General features: G+C 41.9%; 1 protein-coding gene across 6 annotated transcripts in view; it reads right to left on the bottom strand.

Annotated features, from left to right (window-relative positions):
• Positions 1-17,067, bottom strand: part of si:ch1073-416j23.1 (rac GTPase-activating protein 1) — a 34,779-nt gene that overhangs the window by 1,786 nt on the left and 15,926 nt on the right. For 3 of the 6 annotated variants that reach the window (XM_054765399.1, XM_054765438.1, XM_054765409.1), the window contains 12 exons: positions 14,821-14,915; positions 12,437-12,639; positions 11,253-11,392; positions 11,079-11,145; positions 10,935-10,988; positions 10,752-10,850; positions 5,705-5,837; positions 5,065-5,168; positions 4,801-4,971; positions 4,638-4,733; positions 4,374-4,572; positions 4,182-4,287 (listed from right to left, as the gene is read on the bottom strand). In XM_054765399.1, the coding sequence (XP_054621374.1) occupies positions 4,182-4,287; positions 4,374-4,572; positions 4,638-4,733; positions 4,801-4,971; positions 5,065-5,168; positions 5,705-5,837; positions 10,752-10,850; positions 10,935-10,988; positions 11,079-11,145; positions 11,253-11,392; positions 12,437-12,639; positions 14,821-14,915 (1,467 nt within the window). Of the gene's footprint in view, positions 1-4,181; positions 4,288-4,373; positions 4,573-4,637; positions 4,734-4,800; positions 4,972-5,064; positions 5,169-5,704; positions 5,838-10,751; positions 10,851-10,934; positions 10,989-11,078; positions 11,146-11,252; positions 11,393-12,436; positions 12,640-14,820; positions 14,916-16,784; positions 17,003-17,067 lie in introns of those variants that run through there. The other 3 variants (XM_054765429.1, XM_054765419.1, XM_054765447.1) reach the window with 3 other exon arrangements.

Below are 17,067 nucleotides of genomic sequence, written 5' to 3'. Positions count from 1 at the left end.
AAGCAATAATGACGAGAAGAAAATGTACAAGAAAGTAGAAAGAGTTGGAAACAATACAATAAAGAAAAGAAGAGCAGAAAAGGAAACAACAGCTGCAATTTTATGAGAATAAAGTCAAAATATCAAGGCAACCGCTCATAAAGTGAAAATAGCCACAATTTTAAAAGGAGAACTGCACTTTTTTGGAATTTTGCCCGTCATCCACAATCCTTATGTGAAACATATTTCTTTCTTTTTTCTGTGCAACGAGAGAAAACAAGTTAGCATGAGCCAGCTAACATTGCACGTCATGGGAGGTACCCATTTTGACCATAAAGCCCTAAAAAAAACCCAAAACCCCTAAAAAACCACCAACAGCGTTCCATTTCCATAACTGACCTGTGTATTAACCAAGCTACAGCGATATTGTTATAGCAACAGCTAACACGAAAACCTATATTTATCTAACGGAGTAACAACGCCTCAAGCCACTGCAACGGGACAGACGGAAGAGTGGATACTACTGGCTCTCAATTTCGCTACGAAGACTCAACAAGATGCTCGTTTGCTGGAAGCCGCAGCCATCCCAATGAGAGCGGACATTGGAAGCGTCGTCGCTGTTTCTATGCCGACGGACGTAGCGTTAGCTCCTATGGGCTATGCTAGATCAATGTGCCGAGGAAAGAAGTTTCGGTAATGTTTTAAAATCATCAAAATGCGGCAGATACTGTAAGTATTACATGTTATTATCAATGTGCCTGTTAATGCACGACGGCAGCATGTATGTAAAACCATAAAACCTTGTTAGAGGTATTTTATTTTTACAGGGCTTCATAGGCAAACTGGGTGCCTCCCAAGACGTGGAATGTTAAAGAGCATGTGATCGGCGTATGCCGATAAATGCCTTTCATCGCCGATCACCTCTGGCTCATACTACTGCAGCCTTTGCTCCTAAAACAGCTTTGTGTGCTTCGGTCATAAAATAGTGTTTGGTCACCCGCGCTGGAGACTTGCGGTGCGTGCTAATTTAGGCATCGCTGAAACAGATACTACACTTTAACGACTTTTAGTTCAATTTGTTGATCATGATTATAATCAGAATGTACCATTAACACAATAATGGGATTATTCCCTTATTCCAGTGGTAGTCATGTACCCCAAATATGAAGCTGATATTTTACTATAGTGGAGTTGACTCTTGGAATTGTCCTAACCTTTCCCCCTTCCATGGCACCACGGGCCAATAGCGCTCCTCATAAACACATTTTAAAAAGTACACTTCATCTACGTGATCAGTATCAGCCGATTTCACTCGTGGATGATCGGTATCGGAATCGGCAGCATAAAACCTTGATCAAAGCATCCCTGCAAAATAATCTTGTAATTTTTGGATGATTAGGTTGCCGAAAAAGTTATATTATTATGGGAACAAACTCGTATTATGAGAAGAAAATTTACAAAGATGATTTAGGAAGCATGTTGACATATGGGAAAAAAAACAGCAAAAATGGAAAGAAAGAGCAAAGAGTGAACTTGATACTAATAATGAGGCTTTTTCACCAACATCACAAAGCTGAGACGCATTTCTTTCCCTTGGATAAACAGTATGTAACTCCTTAGCGTGTGCTTTACTGCCCAAAATATCAAAGTTTGACACCCCTGGGATAAATGAACATTTAAGGTTATTATTTTACATTGAAGGTTACTTTTTACCTTTGTGGAAGACACGTTCTAGCAGGGATATCAAAACAGACACCACTTTTGTGCTTTGCCATGGAGTTATTTCTCGAATTTAGTATTTCTCACCTCAAGTCTCTGCTTTTCTTTTTAACACGTCAGCAAAATAAGCCAAAATGGAGTCAAAGAAAGCTGCAAGTGGCAACATTTTGATAAAGAAGGTGAGAAACACGAGTGAATTAAAAAAAATAACGCGAAGATAGTGGCCATGTTGGTCTAGTGGCCACATCGTGTCTTGACACACACACACACACACACACACACACACACGATCAAAATCTTAGGACCAGCTGAAAAATTGCTAGAATTTGCATTTTTCACATTTGGATCTTAATGAGGTTTTAAGTAGAACTACAATATGCAAAAACAAGAAGGGGGAGTGAGACAAAAAACATTTGGAGCTTGTAATTTAAACAAAAACAAAAAAAAACTGAAATAGGTTGTTTATCAGCTGATCAAAAGTTTAAGACCACAGGCTATAAAAGCCCAAATTTGCTCCAAATGTTCATTTTCTGTCAGGCATTCCCACTGTCATGCCCTCCTGATGGTAAAGCTAAGAAGCTTTCTCTTTTTCAACGTGGTGGGATTGTGGAGCTGCATAAGCAAGGCCTCTCGCAGCGTGCAATGGCTGCTGAGGTTGGGAGCAGTAAATCAGTCATTCTACATTTTTGGAAAGATCCTGAGCATTATGGAACAAAAAAGTCAAGTGGTAGACCCAAAAAAATCACACCTGCGCTGAGCCGGAGGATCCGATTGGCTGTCCATCAAGACACAGGGCGGTCTTCCACCCACATTAAGACCCTTACTGGTGTTGACTGCAGCGCAATAACCATCAGACGCCATCTGTGGGAAAAGGCTTTAAAAAACAAATTCAAAGACCTCGTCTCTTCAACGCCACAAAAGTGCCCGTTTAGACGTTGCCAGGGAGCATCAAACATGGGACATTGAAAGGTGGAACAACGTTTTATTCTCTGATGAGAAAAAATGTAACCTTGACGGTCCAGATGGCTTCCAACGTTACTGGCATGACGAGGAGATCCCACCTGAGATGTTTTCTACCCGGCACAGTGGAGGGGGGTCCATCATGGTCTGGGGTGCTTTTTCATTCAGTGGAACACTGGAGCTTCAGGTGGTGCAGGGTCGTCAAACGGCGACCGCTTACGTGCAGATGTTGCAGCGGGCGTCCCTCATGACTGAGGGCCCTCGTCTGTGTGGTAACAGCTGGGTTCTTCAACAGGACAACGCTGCAGTTCACAATGCTGGCTTGACCAAGGACTTCTTCAGGGAGAATAACATCACTCTTTTGGACCATCCTGCATGTTCCCCTCATTTAAATCCCATAGAGAACATTTGGGGATGGATGGCAAGGGAAGTTTATAAAAATGGCCATCAGTTCCAGACAGTTGATGCCCTTGGTGAAGCCATCTTCACCACTTGGAGCAATGTTCCCACTAGCCTCCTGGAAACACTCGCATCAAGCATGCCCAAAGCCATTTTTGAAGTGATGAACAAGAACGGTGGAGCTCCTCATTACTGAGTCCTACTCAGAACAGTTTTTGTTCTGGTTTGGAGAGTTTTTTGTTATTTTTTGAGCGATGGTCTTAAACTTTTGATCAGCTGATAAACAGCCTATTTCATTTTAATTGTTGTTTTCAATAAATTACTTTTTCAAAATGCTTTTTGTCTCACTCCCCCTTCTTGTTTTTGCATATTGTAGCTCTACTTAAAACCTCATTAAGATCCAAATGTGAAAAATGCAAATTCTAGCCATTTTTCAACTGGTTTTAAGATTTGGATCAGGAGTGTGTGTATCCACACACTGGACTGCAATTGTGGCTTAAATTATTTCTCCCTCACCAGTTTGACCTCCGCCAAGCTACGTTTCGTTGTCTGATGGCACGTGGCGATAGCATCACAGAAAGGCAGACTCAATCGAGTAGCGTTTAATGTCTCGTTATCATTAAGTGCTAAAAACACATCCATTTAAAGCCTGCCGTGCTTAAATCCAATGTAGCCGATGTGTGTAGCTTTATGCACGCCAAACCATAAAAATGTGTTTTGTGTTAACATCTGAGACTTGTGGCGTAACTGTGTTGGTTAGCAAAGAACTACAGACTCAAACGCTGATGATGTCATAGATGGGCGACAAAGCTGACTTCCGCTTCCCGTTTCCATGTGTTTGGAAGCTGCTACATGGATGTTTTGTGATAAAACTACATTAGTAACACAGTTGGACTCACACAGTGTATTAACAACACAACAAGATCCACACCTAACCGGAAAATGTACGTAAACTGCGGCAAAATTTTGGCATGGACTTTCGACGTTAACTGAAAACACACTAACCGGGGCGTACGCTAACCGAGGTTCCACTGTATTTGGAAAAAGTGGACACTGTTTTCTTTCTCTTCACATCGAAGTGAAGGAGTGAATGTGTGACCAAAGTGGAAGGTGCAGAAACTGACTTGTGGAAATGAAGCATCAGGAAGGCCAGCGTGTCTCGGTTGGGCTTGGGCAGCTCCGCGATGACCTGCAACATGGCGGCACAAGGGTTGTGCTCGTCGTTCATCTCTGCCAATTAAGAAGCGGGTTTAAGATAGGACATCGTGACGTGAAAGGACCACGCGGCAACGGTGCGGGTGAGACAAATACTTTACCCGAAGCTTCCATGAAGTTGCAGTGGAGCCGGAAGGTGACCAGCGGTTCTTTGAGCTTCCTCAGGAAGTCTTTGAGGACGCCGCAAACCACATGGATGTCCGAAACTTTACCGAGCTGAAGCGGCGTTTTACCGCCCAGGAAGCGATCGCGCAGCTCCTTCACCTGGCGCTCGCCACCAGGAACTCTGTAGATGCCTCGCTGCAAGCATATGGGCGGACACAAGAGTCTGGACTGAACTCCGCTTCCAACGACACTGAGCTCACCTCCTGCAGGCCCCGTCTCTCGATCTCCTTCACACACTCGACGATGAGCGGTGGAACTCTGGGATGTTTCGTAGGAGCGAAGCCCTCCAGTGAGGCCTGATGAGGAGCAGAGTGGATCACCTTTTCTGAAAAGTTCCCAAGTCACCGTTTGAGCCGCCCTTACAGTGTTTCCCGTTTCGCTTCCTGAGGTTGCTCCTGCGTTGCCGGAGCAAACTTTGGTACATTTCTGTTTGCACTCTGGATGAGCGACAGCGCGGCAGTTTCGGCACTTAAGCGCCATCTTGCCAAAGCGGATTCGTTTCCCACAAGGCAGGCACATCTCAGGTCGGATCACCTGTCAGAAGAGGAAGGTTGTGAGGGAGCAGGAAGTTTAGATTCCGCAAAAATAAAAAATATATATTTTTTTTTAAACAGAGGGGGTGCTCACCGTTTTAGAGACAAAAACGTGTTTCAGGGATTTTTCCGTTCTAATCGGCTCCGTCTGCACTTGAGATTCATTCGGGTCGCACGGGAACCACACAGACGTTTGGTCTGCAGAGCACAACAAATGATGAAAAAACAAAAAACATGTCGATGGAATTCCTCCCTTGCTGAGCCGAGTGGCCCTTGAGCAAGGCACAGGTTCCTCAACACGTGCTGATATCTTTTTTCTAACATCTTTACTGTGGACTACATTCATGCGTTCACTGTGAAGTAAGTTTGACCTGTTATTAGAAAATGTGTTATATTTGCGCTTATAAAACTCATCCTTGTGCTTTATTAGTAGGTTTCCTCGTGTTCGGTCACATGATGTCCTTAGTCTTCTTGAGATGCCAGCCTATGAAGGAATGTCCTTCGTGTAGACAACCGCCATATGCTTGACTCCTGACTCAATTAGTTTTAGGTGTTTGGGCATGTGAGTCTGAAGTTCGTCGTCTCTGTCCCTCACCTGGGGAGGAGATCACCCCTCTCCTTGCATATGTCCTTTCTATATTAACTAACTAACATTTTAGCATGAATAGAAGAACTTGTCTTGTCTCTCAGCCATTTTTGAGCCAGCAGCAGATTGTCTCTTGACAGCCACAAACCTCCTCCGGTGTCAGGAACAGCAGAGTCCAGCGTAGGGTCTTCTGTTTTCTCTTGCGTGATGCCACCCACCATGTGAACGTGACCTCCGGTGTCAGGGCTCTCCTCCGACTCCTTGACAATGGTCTCCACCTGCTGAGAACACGTAATTATTAGCGGAGAAAGACCAGGAAAGCCAGAAGACAATCAGATGGTGAACTATGGCATGGCTTTATGAATGATAATACAGTAATATGGAAGTGGCAGTGTACAAGGCATTATTGGAAGCGCACATTAAGTGCTTTTACTGTAAGTGCAAACCTTGCAATCTAACCAACAGTACCTTGGTGTTCACAGCGTCAGCATCAGTGAGTGACGTGTGGATGTTTTTTTCCATTGCAGTTAAAACAGCTGCTTGCTACTTGTTGATGTCCAAGCAGAAGCTGTAGCAATTCTACATTTGATCAACTTTACTAAAAGATTTGTCAGATCAACCCACGTAGCTGTTCGGACTTGTCCACACCCTTAATCACCGAGTGGTTCCATTGACGGGCATTGCATTTGGCTCATCGCCAGCTTTAAAAGCACTGGTTTCGTTTCATAACACACCTCATACATACAAGAGATCCGTGTTGACAATTTAACGACATGATGGTCGCTATACTTACCCACATACCATTCTTACTCAGTGTTTTTAAAGAAAGAGCTAAAAAAACAAAAATAATAACCCACCACACAGCAACGCAATAGGTAGATAACACTACCAACCAGTAATGCTGAATAATCAACACAGAAAAGCTCGGTTTGTTATCACCGGAGTTTTCAACTTTTTGTGACCACAGCTTGGATCACAACTCAAATGACTGCTCAGATTTCTGCCTTAATTTGGACCAGCGAGTGGACTAAACTCACCAAAACAAATGTTTATTTGGAGCCGACAAGCCGTTATAGGCAAGCTATCAACATCGTCATTAAACTAAATGGAGCACCAGAGGCCAGACTTCTAGTTGTCAAAGACATCAAGGATCTAGATAAATACTGAGGTCTCCCAACATGGAGGACAACAGCTTTAATATGCCACAAGAAGATCTACAATTGGACACTTTTTCTTACACAGATCACAAACAATTGGATTTGGAAAAAGACATCGCTCCGGACTTTTTTTTTTCGCATTATAAATGCTTGTTATTATATGGAGGAGCAATACAACAAGAATTTAAATATCGGAGGCGTGGCTGTGCACGTGGACAAACATCTGAACTACAAAATGGTAAAGAATGTCATTTGTTATTGATAACATCTAGAATGTATAACCATTGATATCTGTAAAGAAAAAAGCAACAATATGCTAATAAGTTGTGTGTATGTAGAACTCCAAAGTCAAAGATTGGAATGTTTGAGGATTGGATTAAGACAACGTTTACAGACATAGGTCAAAAAACTATTTTTATATGTGGAGACTTCAATATTGATCTTTTGAATCCACATAAGCACAAGGAAATGGATGACTTCACAGACACAATTTATAGCTTGAGTTTATATGCTAAAATCATTAGACCAAGTAGAATAACAGACCACTGTGCCACCCTGATCCATAATATATTTACCAATGACTTTGATAATGATACTACTAGTGGTATCAGTGATCGTCTTCCAGTGATAATTTACAATGAACATTATAATAAAAGACAGGTGGTGGCTAAAAAGACTTTTCAAAGACTGCACACGGAGGATAGAGTCAGTGCTTTTAGGAAAGATCTAGAGCAGAGGTCACCAACGTGTTTCCTTGTGAGAGCTACTTTTACAAAATGAAAATGGCCAAGAGCTACTCATTTTTTAACATTTATTTCCAGAGCTTATTTTAAACCCAAACAAAGCGAATATGCTTGTTTTACCAGAACATTAACAAAATGCTGGTGTCCACAACTCACGTTTTGTATTTCACAATGCATTTCTTTCTACTGTTCTTTCATTATTAACTGAAAACATGAATGAAAAGCAGGCTTGCGGGCACCTCATGTGGTCGTGGGGGGCTACCTGGTGCCCACGGGCACCACAATGGTGACCCCTGATCTAGAAGAACTAAGATGGGAGAGTGTCTCCAGTGCAAAAGATGTGGATGAAGCATATGACAACTTTCTATGCACTTATATGGAGCTCTACAATAAGAACTGTCCCTGACAAGAAAAGTCCAAGAAGCAAAAGAAAAACAACCAGCCATGGATGACAAAAGGACTAAAAAGGCCTGTAAGAAGAAGAAGAATACATCATACAGGACATTCATCATTCAACAAAACTGAAGAAGCAGAACCAAAGTATAAGACTTAGAAAAATAAGCTGACATCTATCTTGAGAGTGTGTAAGAGGGAATATTATAGTCATGTACTTGATAAGAACAAAAATAATAGAGGAAAATTAAATTAAAACATTTATATGCGAGAACCACACTGAAAAGCCACAGCATTTCCGTGTGTGGAATTAAATTATGGAACGGATTGAGTAAGGAACTCAAACAATGTACAGAGATGAGCACATTCAAAAAACAATACAAGCAGTTGATGTTTGCTAAATACAAGGCGGAAGAGTCTTAATCATTAGACTGATTGTTTGGTCTTGCTTGTTTTTTGTTTTAAATTTATTTATAATTACACTGATTATTATATGGAATAATATTCCATGGAATGCAGGAAGTGAACAATATGTACTGTACTAGATGTGGAATGGATGGGGGGGGGGGTAGGATTAAATAAGCTTATCTTCTTCCTACTCCTTTTGGACATGTGGGACTGTGAAAGGATGATTCATGAGATGTATTCCATTGTAACCTTCATGCATGTTCAAATAAAATTAAACCAAACCAAACCAACTAAGTGAGCCCTAAACGTGTAACTCAGCAGCCATTTACAACAACAGTACAACAACGCACGCTGGGACACAGGAAGTGCTGTTGTCACAACCATACACCGAGATGCGGCATCGAGCGCTGAGCCTCACGTCAATGTTGCCGCCATATTGGATGTGGCAAGGCCGCGCTGGAAGTGAAAGCGCATTTCTACAAAGAAATGTACGTTAATGCCTCTCGTTTATACATTCACACACGCACAAAAAAAATGATGTGATGTTACACATATCGTTATCGGTTGATATCGGAATCGGAAATTGAGAGTTGGCCAATATCAGCATAATGGTTGTTGGCAAAAATGCCAATATCGGACATCCTATTGACAATATGTTTGAGTGTCATTGTGTGGGACAATAAACATTAAACATGAAACAAAGAATAAACAAAACACACCTGCGCTGTTTTCTGACTCGGTTAAATAAAAAAGTTGTTTGTTCAGTCATATTTTGTCAGTGCACTTTTCTTAAAATTCATGTCAAAATCTCATCTCGTTCTCATGGACTCAATCTTGTGCATCGTCTCGTCTCGTGATTTAGGCGTCTCGTGACACCCCTAGTAATCATGTTCAGTCTTTTTGCCCTCCACACGTTCAGGATGCTCTGATGTGCATCGGAGCGTGGATCCACGTGGCACATTTGGTTTTGTGACACTTCCTGCCCGCAAACAGCCAAAACTTCCCCAGCAAATGCAGTAATCCCTCGTTCATCGCAGTTAATTGGTTCTAGACCCGACTGTGATAAGTGAATTCCCGCGAAGTAGGAGTCCTTATTTATAGAGTAATCAAGTATTTCCATAGTTGGTGCATAGAAAACGTGTTTACGACCTTCTAAATGGGGTTTTAAGCATTATTATAACCCTCTAGACATGAAATAACACCACAATAGTCACCTTTACACTCCTATTATCCAATATAGTAACAGAAGATATTCCTTTATTAGTCCCACAAGGGGAAATGCTTTCTCTCCAGTCGTATCACTGCGCTGTGTCGCCTGTCCATTGTTGTGTATGTGTTTAACAGCGGATGAAGACGGTGTGTAGTCAAACGTCTTCATCCGCACACGTCACCACTGTGGAACACATAGCTCGCAGTGATGCAATGGGAGGGAAAGTAACGCTGAGCGATTTGTGGGGTCTGATTTTTTAAGAGGAGGCATTTTTGCGATGCAAATGTACTACTCTTTTGAACGCAAATTGTTTTGAGAAGCCAAAATGTTTACTTAAGTGGCCCCAGCAACGAAGCGGAACTACGTTCCTCATCACCGAAATCCGGACAGAACTCGGCTCACAGGACGAAGTGGGAGGTAAGTCACTGCTGATGCACTACAGTGCTGATGGGGGTCACGACTTCATGTCAAAAAATCGGAACTATCCCTTTAATCACAACAGACAAATTAGAGGTAAATTTCCGGTCACTGTCATTATAAGATTACAGTAATCCCTCGCCACTTCACGCTTTGAATTTCACCCCCTATGCTTGGAAATTAAGCATTTCCAAGCATAAAAATGACTAAATGAAGTAAAATACAAATACAGTATAAAGGCATTCAGAAGATGCATTCAGAGACGTTGCGATGGTATGTAGTATTCTACACTGGTCACTAGGTGTCAGTCATGTTCAGGTGTCAGCAATGATCGGTGAGACACACAAGCACCAGACTTGATAACCGGAACAACAGGCTTATTTGAATGATCTTTCTTCTCCAGCCCCACTCAGGTCCACCGGAACTCATTTACAGCAATACACATGAGCAGGAGTCTTATTAATATTATTTTTATTATCATTATTATTTTCAGTTATTATGTCTACTATATTGGGTAATAGAAGTGTAAAGGTGTTATTTCATGTCCAGAGGGCACTAATAATGTTAAAAATCGTATTTAGAAGGTCATAAACTGGTTTTCTGTGCTTCAACTATGAAAATATTTGATTTATAAATAAGGCATCCTACTTCGCGGAAATTCACTCATCACGGCCAGGTCTGGAACCAATTAACAGCGATTAACGAGGGATTACTGTATATGATTAAGGGCTGTGGTGGTCATTTTCCTGAGATCGACGTCCTGAATGAAGTGCATTTCTTCAACTGAAAGGTAAAAGTACCTTTTCATGTGACGTTTCCCAACGTGCGTCACCATTTCCGTGTGTGTTTTTTGTTTTCGTTTCCCACCTTCTCCACAGTTTTCCGTTCCGGTAGCTCTGCAGAAATATTCCCGCCTCGCCCTCGCTTTCCCGCCGGTGCAGTAACAGTAAGAGCCATGGACGAGCGCTGTGGAGCCACAAGCACATCAACTCACGGGTGAGTTGCAGCCGCAGGTCCTGTTTCGGTTTGTCACTGTGAATGTTAGCTTACCCTCCGCTCTCCGGCCCGGGACCTCAGAGGTTTAATCACAGTTGTGTCCAGGTCCTGAAACCATAGCAGATCCACGTTACACTGTTTGAAAGGAAGCCTCGGCGACCTTCCACCATGTGAAGAATTGTCAGATCATGACTTTACCACATCGTCATCCGTCCGATCGTAGCTGATGTCCGACAAGAACGTTGACTCGTCTATTGCAGACAGCCTGAAGCATCGAGAGTTCATTCACTGAACCATTCCACAGCTTTCTTTGCTGAACTAGACTGGACTAATGCCTTGTAACTAGACATGTTCTTCACTGGTGAATACTACCGTTTGCTGCTGCGGTGCAAAGTCCTATTCGTTCCTTTGTGGTCAAACGTGGCCAAGAGAGATTTCTGTTCGTCGTTCAAACACGCGCTGGATTTGCTGTCGTGCACCAGGATGTCGCACATCAGCTGCATCTGCCGCTGCTGCCAAAATAAAAGACAGTCCTGGGGCCTCATCTATAAAAATGTGCATGGAATTCTGACTAAAAGCCTGCGTACGCCAGAAACCCTAACTGTGCGTACAGACAAAAATATTCAGAGTAAAAGTGGCATACGCACATCCACGCAATTTGTGGTTCACAGATTCCACCCTGCAAAACTCAGTAAAAGTGGTCTGATATCAAGGCACACGTCTCCATTTTTAGTGAGCATGTTTCTACATTTTTCCTAATTGATACCACATTTTAGATGAATATCAGCTTAGCAAATTCTGTTTCATTTAAAATGGTGGACGCAATGACCATATTAACTCCATGTGTTGTAAACGTAAACCCTGTAAAATTATTTCATCGACAACTTTATGTTTGTTATAATTAATATTAATCAAACACAATGTTTTCCATCCATCACTCTATTTTCTATGCCGCTGATCCTCACTAGGGTCGCGGGGGCATGCTGGAGCCTCATAATGTTGTCATGATTATAAAATAAAATGATGAAACATTCAAGTGCGGTGTTGTGTTTTTCATGCATCTGTTAGTCCAGTTACTACACCGGTGCGTAATGGTGTTTATGATAAATGACAAATGATGTCCATCAGTGTCCTGTACAGTAAAATAACCCTTTTCACAAATGTTTTGAAGTCAATATCGGGGTGATGTTTTCATGCAATGATGGATAATTACTGGTTTCCGTTGCACGTTTAATTCTAACATAAGATTTCACTTCACCACTTAATATGTGCGTCAACTTTTTGTAATGTCTCCAAAAAGTGGGTACGCCCGCTACAAAAAAGGTGCCGTATTCTCACGCCAGGTTGGGTTTTTATAGATCACATACTCTGCGTGGAAAGCGGCCCTTTTCGGCCCTGTTTTGTGCGTACACTTGCCTTATACAGTATATGAGGCCCATGATCATCAAAACGCCATATAAACATCACAGGTTAGATGGAGTCTTGTGGATTTCGGTTTCTGAAGACAAGTGACGTGTACACACACAAAAAAAGAATGTTCTAGATTGTTTACTTGCCAGGTAATCATAGTCGCTTTCTATCTTGTGGCGTTTTTTCATTTCCAAGTCAAGCTGGTTGCGAGCGTGTTTGAGTTTGACCTCCAGGGCAGCTTTGGCAACATCCGACTTGACCAGCAGCTCCTTGTACTTCTTCAGCTCCAACTCAGTGTGCAGCCACTTCTTCCGGAAGCTCTCCAAGTTTTTCACCACCTCAACAAACTCTGAACACATTCCATAAAGTGCTGAAGGAGTTTCTTCACATCTCTGTCACTGCTGCGGAGCATTTTTTTTTTGGTAGTTGAAAGTGTGAAACATGCAAACATTCCCGCACATAAAGACCACTCCCTGCATGCGCACAGTCTGAGGAACCGCTCTCTGTGCCTTGTATGCGCTTGCCATTGGCGAATTTTGGCACCCTGGGGGTGGTGGGCAGAGTCGGGTGGGCCATCATGGTGGAAGAATTTGCTTGAAAATGGAGGATCGAGGTGTCAGAGGAAAAAGAGGTAAGCTGAGGGCCAGACATATAACATTATGGATTTATTAAACAGCTTAGGAGTAATTGGAATGGCTTCCTGACTTGCGAGGGAGAAAGGAGACTATGATGACCCGCCCTACTCTGCCTCGGATTGGCTCACTGTAGATGCCAACTGCCTCCAGATCTGAGCTAATCAACTGTTGTTTTTTTACTCGGGCTGTCAATCAATTCAAATACTTCATCAAGATTAATCACATTTGGCCCGTAGTTAACTCATATTTAATCGCAGACAGAAAGACATTTTTATCTAGAAGTAGGGACGTGAATCTCTGTGGTAAACGATTCGATAAGCATCTAGAAACGATTCAAAAACAATATATTTGACAAACAGAAGGATTCGATACAGTGTTCAAACAATATGATTTGATACGGAATGCCTTGGTTGATGGAAAAGTTAATCTTACATTATAAATAAGGAAGCCAATTCTATAAAAGTGGCATTGTTACAGTATTACAGCATGCTGTAAGGCTGCGGGAAATGTTCAGGTGTAATGATTAAAACATAAAAAAAAAAAACGCTTAAAAAAAATAAAAATAAAATTATTTGTAAATAACTACATTAACTACAAGTTTTATGCAAAGTGATATCAATTTTATTTAATTTTAGAAATATGGTCCATTACTTAGAAAGGACCACAGTTTTTGCATGTTTAATGCGAGCGCAACTTGTCCCACATTGTTCGATGGTCATTAAACGCACCATCTAACCTTCTCCCACGCTGCACAAATAGACTACTATACTGTACTGTACTTTCCCCCTTTTTCTTTCACCTCATATTTGGTCCCAAATGCTGATACCATGTGGGAATGCATAAAGGTAAGATTTGATGACCTCATTGAGTGCTAATGTGCACATTTGTGCGATGCACTTCTCTGAAAAACAAAGTCCAAGCTCGTACTGGTGGATGGTGGCTCTGTACTTATTTAGTGCTTTTAATTTGATGTTGTTTCCGTCATATTTTTACACAATACATAATAAATAATATAAATTAGATCGCTATAATTTACGTATGTTTTGCTGATGTCCAGTGACGAGCTAATGCTATTTAGATCCATTCTTGACTTCAGTCATGGTCACATTGACACAAGGCCCCCCAGTAGCTGTCCTTGGCTATGACTGCCGGTAACGAAAATTTTAGCTCGCTCGCAGTTCAAGGCTAAATTCAACTCACAGCGACCAAACAGCTTTGGTCTTGTCGAGAGAGCCATCTGCCAGGGCTTCGAAGCTAGAATTACCTATGAAAATACCCTTTTTTGTCCATTTCTGCTCAATATCTGTTCCCGCTCGTGGCTCCACATGCCCTGCTGCATTTCCTCAAACTATGGTGTGGGCCGAGGGTATCAAACAGTGTGCTTGTTAATCGCGCGTCAAAAGAAATAGTGCCGCTAAAGAAAATTTCTGTTAACACGTTAACTTTGAGAGCCCTATTCTTGACTAAATCAAAACATCGACGTAAAAAGTGATGTCAGGCCCTGTTTTGTGTGTAAGCAACCTTTATACACAACAAAAATATAAACACAACACTTGTTTTTGCTCCCATTTTTTATGAGATGAACTCAAAGATCTAAAACTTTTTCCACATACACAATATCGCCATTTCTCTCAAATATTGTTCAGAAATCTGTCTAAATCTGTGATGGTGAGCACTTCTCCTTTGCTGAGACAATCCATCCCACCTCACAGGTGTGCCATGCCGAGATGCTGATTAGACACTGTGATTAGTGCACAGGTGTGCCTTAGACTGCCCACAATAAAAGACAACTTTCTAGTGCTTTTCAAAGAACGGAGGAAAACACCATGGAAACCTCGCATATTGACTAAGATTGCAAGCGATTGTTGTGGAAGCACGTGATTGGTCAGACTCACCAAGCTCAGTGGTCATAGCATTTTCCTCCATTGTGATTCGCTGGAGACAGAGCGCTAGCAGCTCCTCCACGATGAGCCGAGACTCCCCCATCCTTCTGCAACATACATAAGATACATTCATTACGTTCAACAAGTATGTGCTGCTTAGAGTTTTGTCTTTTTGACGCTATTCTGACGAGGGGTGCAACTTCACAGGTGACCCACGGTACGGTCCGTATCTCGGGTTTTGGGCCAAGGGTTTGCTTTGGTTTCTGTATGTTTTTTTGTGTTTTTCTCCCAAAATTCTCCCATTGTTTTGCTTGTCTGCAAAAACTGCATTTTGCAGTAAAAGTTTCACTGGTGTACTGAATCCTCGGAGTGTAACTGTACGTCACCACCAGGTCACAGTTCAGTTCATTTTTTGTTCCGTAAGGGAACAAAAGGCAAAACATAACACTGCTTGGCTTTTTGGGGTGTTTTGGGACCAAAGAAGAAACTTATATTAAACAATGAATCTTTCTGTGAACTCCAATTGCACTAAAGAAGAGGTCAACTGACCTGACAGCTGACAGCGGCTCTGCAAAAAATGTTTTGGCAAATTCATTTAGTGTTAAGTGTGTCCCTTACTCCTGCCAAAAAGCCCAGCTTCCTGTAGATTAAGGGAGGTCTAAACTCCAAATAAACTTCAAATACTAAAGAGAAAGTTTTGGTACCGCCACGCCATCGTTTAGACCCCCATTTACCTGTGGTTGAATAAACAAGTGGAACCCCCTTCTCCCTTTTTGCCTCTCAATACTCCACAACAGCTTTTTTGTTAAGTGATTTTTACAAATTATGCATAGAAATGCAACTGCAATCTACTTGAAGGTCATCCAAAGCATACCAATATTGATATAGCATACAAAAAAAATCGAAGGATGTGGGGGGCCACTTTGATGTGTACATTAAAGATGCTAAAACCAATCCAATGAAGGTCAGTATATTGTACTATAAGCTATATAAGCTTTGTGTTATCAGTGATAAAGCAAATTAGTGTAATATCTAATAATATACCTAGTGAGTTTTATTTTTTGAATAAGCCACAAGCCAATAAAGAAAAGGCTTTGGGATAAAAAAAAGGCCCCTGGGCAGCACTTTGGACACCCCTGGTTTACTGTTTGTTTTTCTAAAAAGGTGCAAGTGCAACAGTAAGATTTTGAACAGGGTGGTGATTTTTTTTATTGTTAGCAAAGTTCCTTTAGTAAAGTGTGGCGTTAATAGTTGCAGCGTGCAGAGCCGTTCTCATTTCTCACTAATTTTTGTCCCTTTATGGAGGTGAAGTGCAAATCGGGTGCACCGCACTTCCATGTCAGGGCCAAGAGGCGGGGGACCCGATGGGCACCGGAACCAGAAGCCGAAGGCGTCCGGAGTCGCCTCCACGCATTGCCGACACAGACTGGGGGAAACCACCGGCCTGTTGTCGCCTACACTTGCCGCTTCCACGCCGAAACAACCAAAAACGTACACCGGTTTTCAATGAATAAATCTATAAATGAATAATTTCACACTTTTGTTGTTTTGTTATTTTAACCGACTATATGGCGTAATAAATCAACTCTGTTCTTTGTCATCAATTAAAACAGAAGGAAGCGTAAATTTGGACAATTCAGACCCGCCCCCTCGCCCATGTACCGCTAAAGCCGCTGTGATTGGACAGATTCCTAACTTGTACCTCCCGTTTTAGAAGACCTGATTGGATGTCATTTCTGTCCACATTTCAGTCTCGTTTTCATTCGTTGACAAAACAGTTTCTTTCGTCATAGTTTTTGTCAACGTGCATTTGTTTTGATTAGTTATCGCCTCGTTTTTCGTCAAGGAAACAAGCAAGACTATGCACTTTACAGAAAAGTGCACGTTTAAACACCCAAAGTTCAACTTCCTGATATTGTCGAATCACTGTGCACATGTAAAGCAACCGACAGACTTTTTTTTCCCCCCAAACTCACATTTATCAGGAGATGAAGATTGGTCAGAGTGTTTTATTCCACACCCTTTCTCAAATTCTGCTCCCCCTCCCCCTTCCTCTGCGTCCTCTTCTTTGATTTAATGGCGGGTTGAGGTGCATACCACCACTTCCTTTATGTAGTCCACGTGACGTGTACTAGTCGTCAGTCGGAAGTCTGCTTTGCGTCCACTCAATTGAAAATAACAACGAAATAGAAATAAACTAATTAGTTTCATGCTTTTATGTGTTCATCAATTTAGTACACATCGCTAACCCTTATATTG

The sequence above is a fragment of the Dunckerocampus dactyliophorus genome, chromosome 2 (assembly GCF_027744805.1).
Source record: "Dunckerocampus dactyliophorus isolate RoL2022-P2 chromosome 2, RoL_Ddac_1.1, whole genome shotgun sequence".
Taxonomy (NCBI): Eukaryota; Metazoa; Chordata; class Actinopteri; order Syngnathiformes; family Syngnathidae; genus Dunckerocampus; species Dunckerocampus dactyliophorus.
This window is presented reverse-complemented; position numbering and strand designations above follow the sequence as displayed.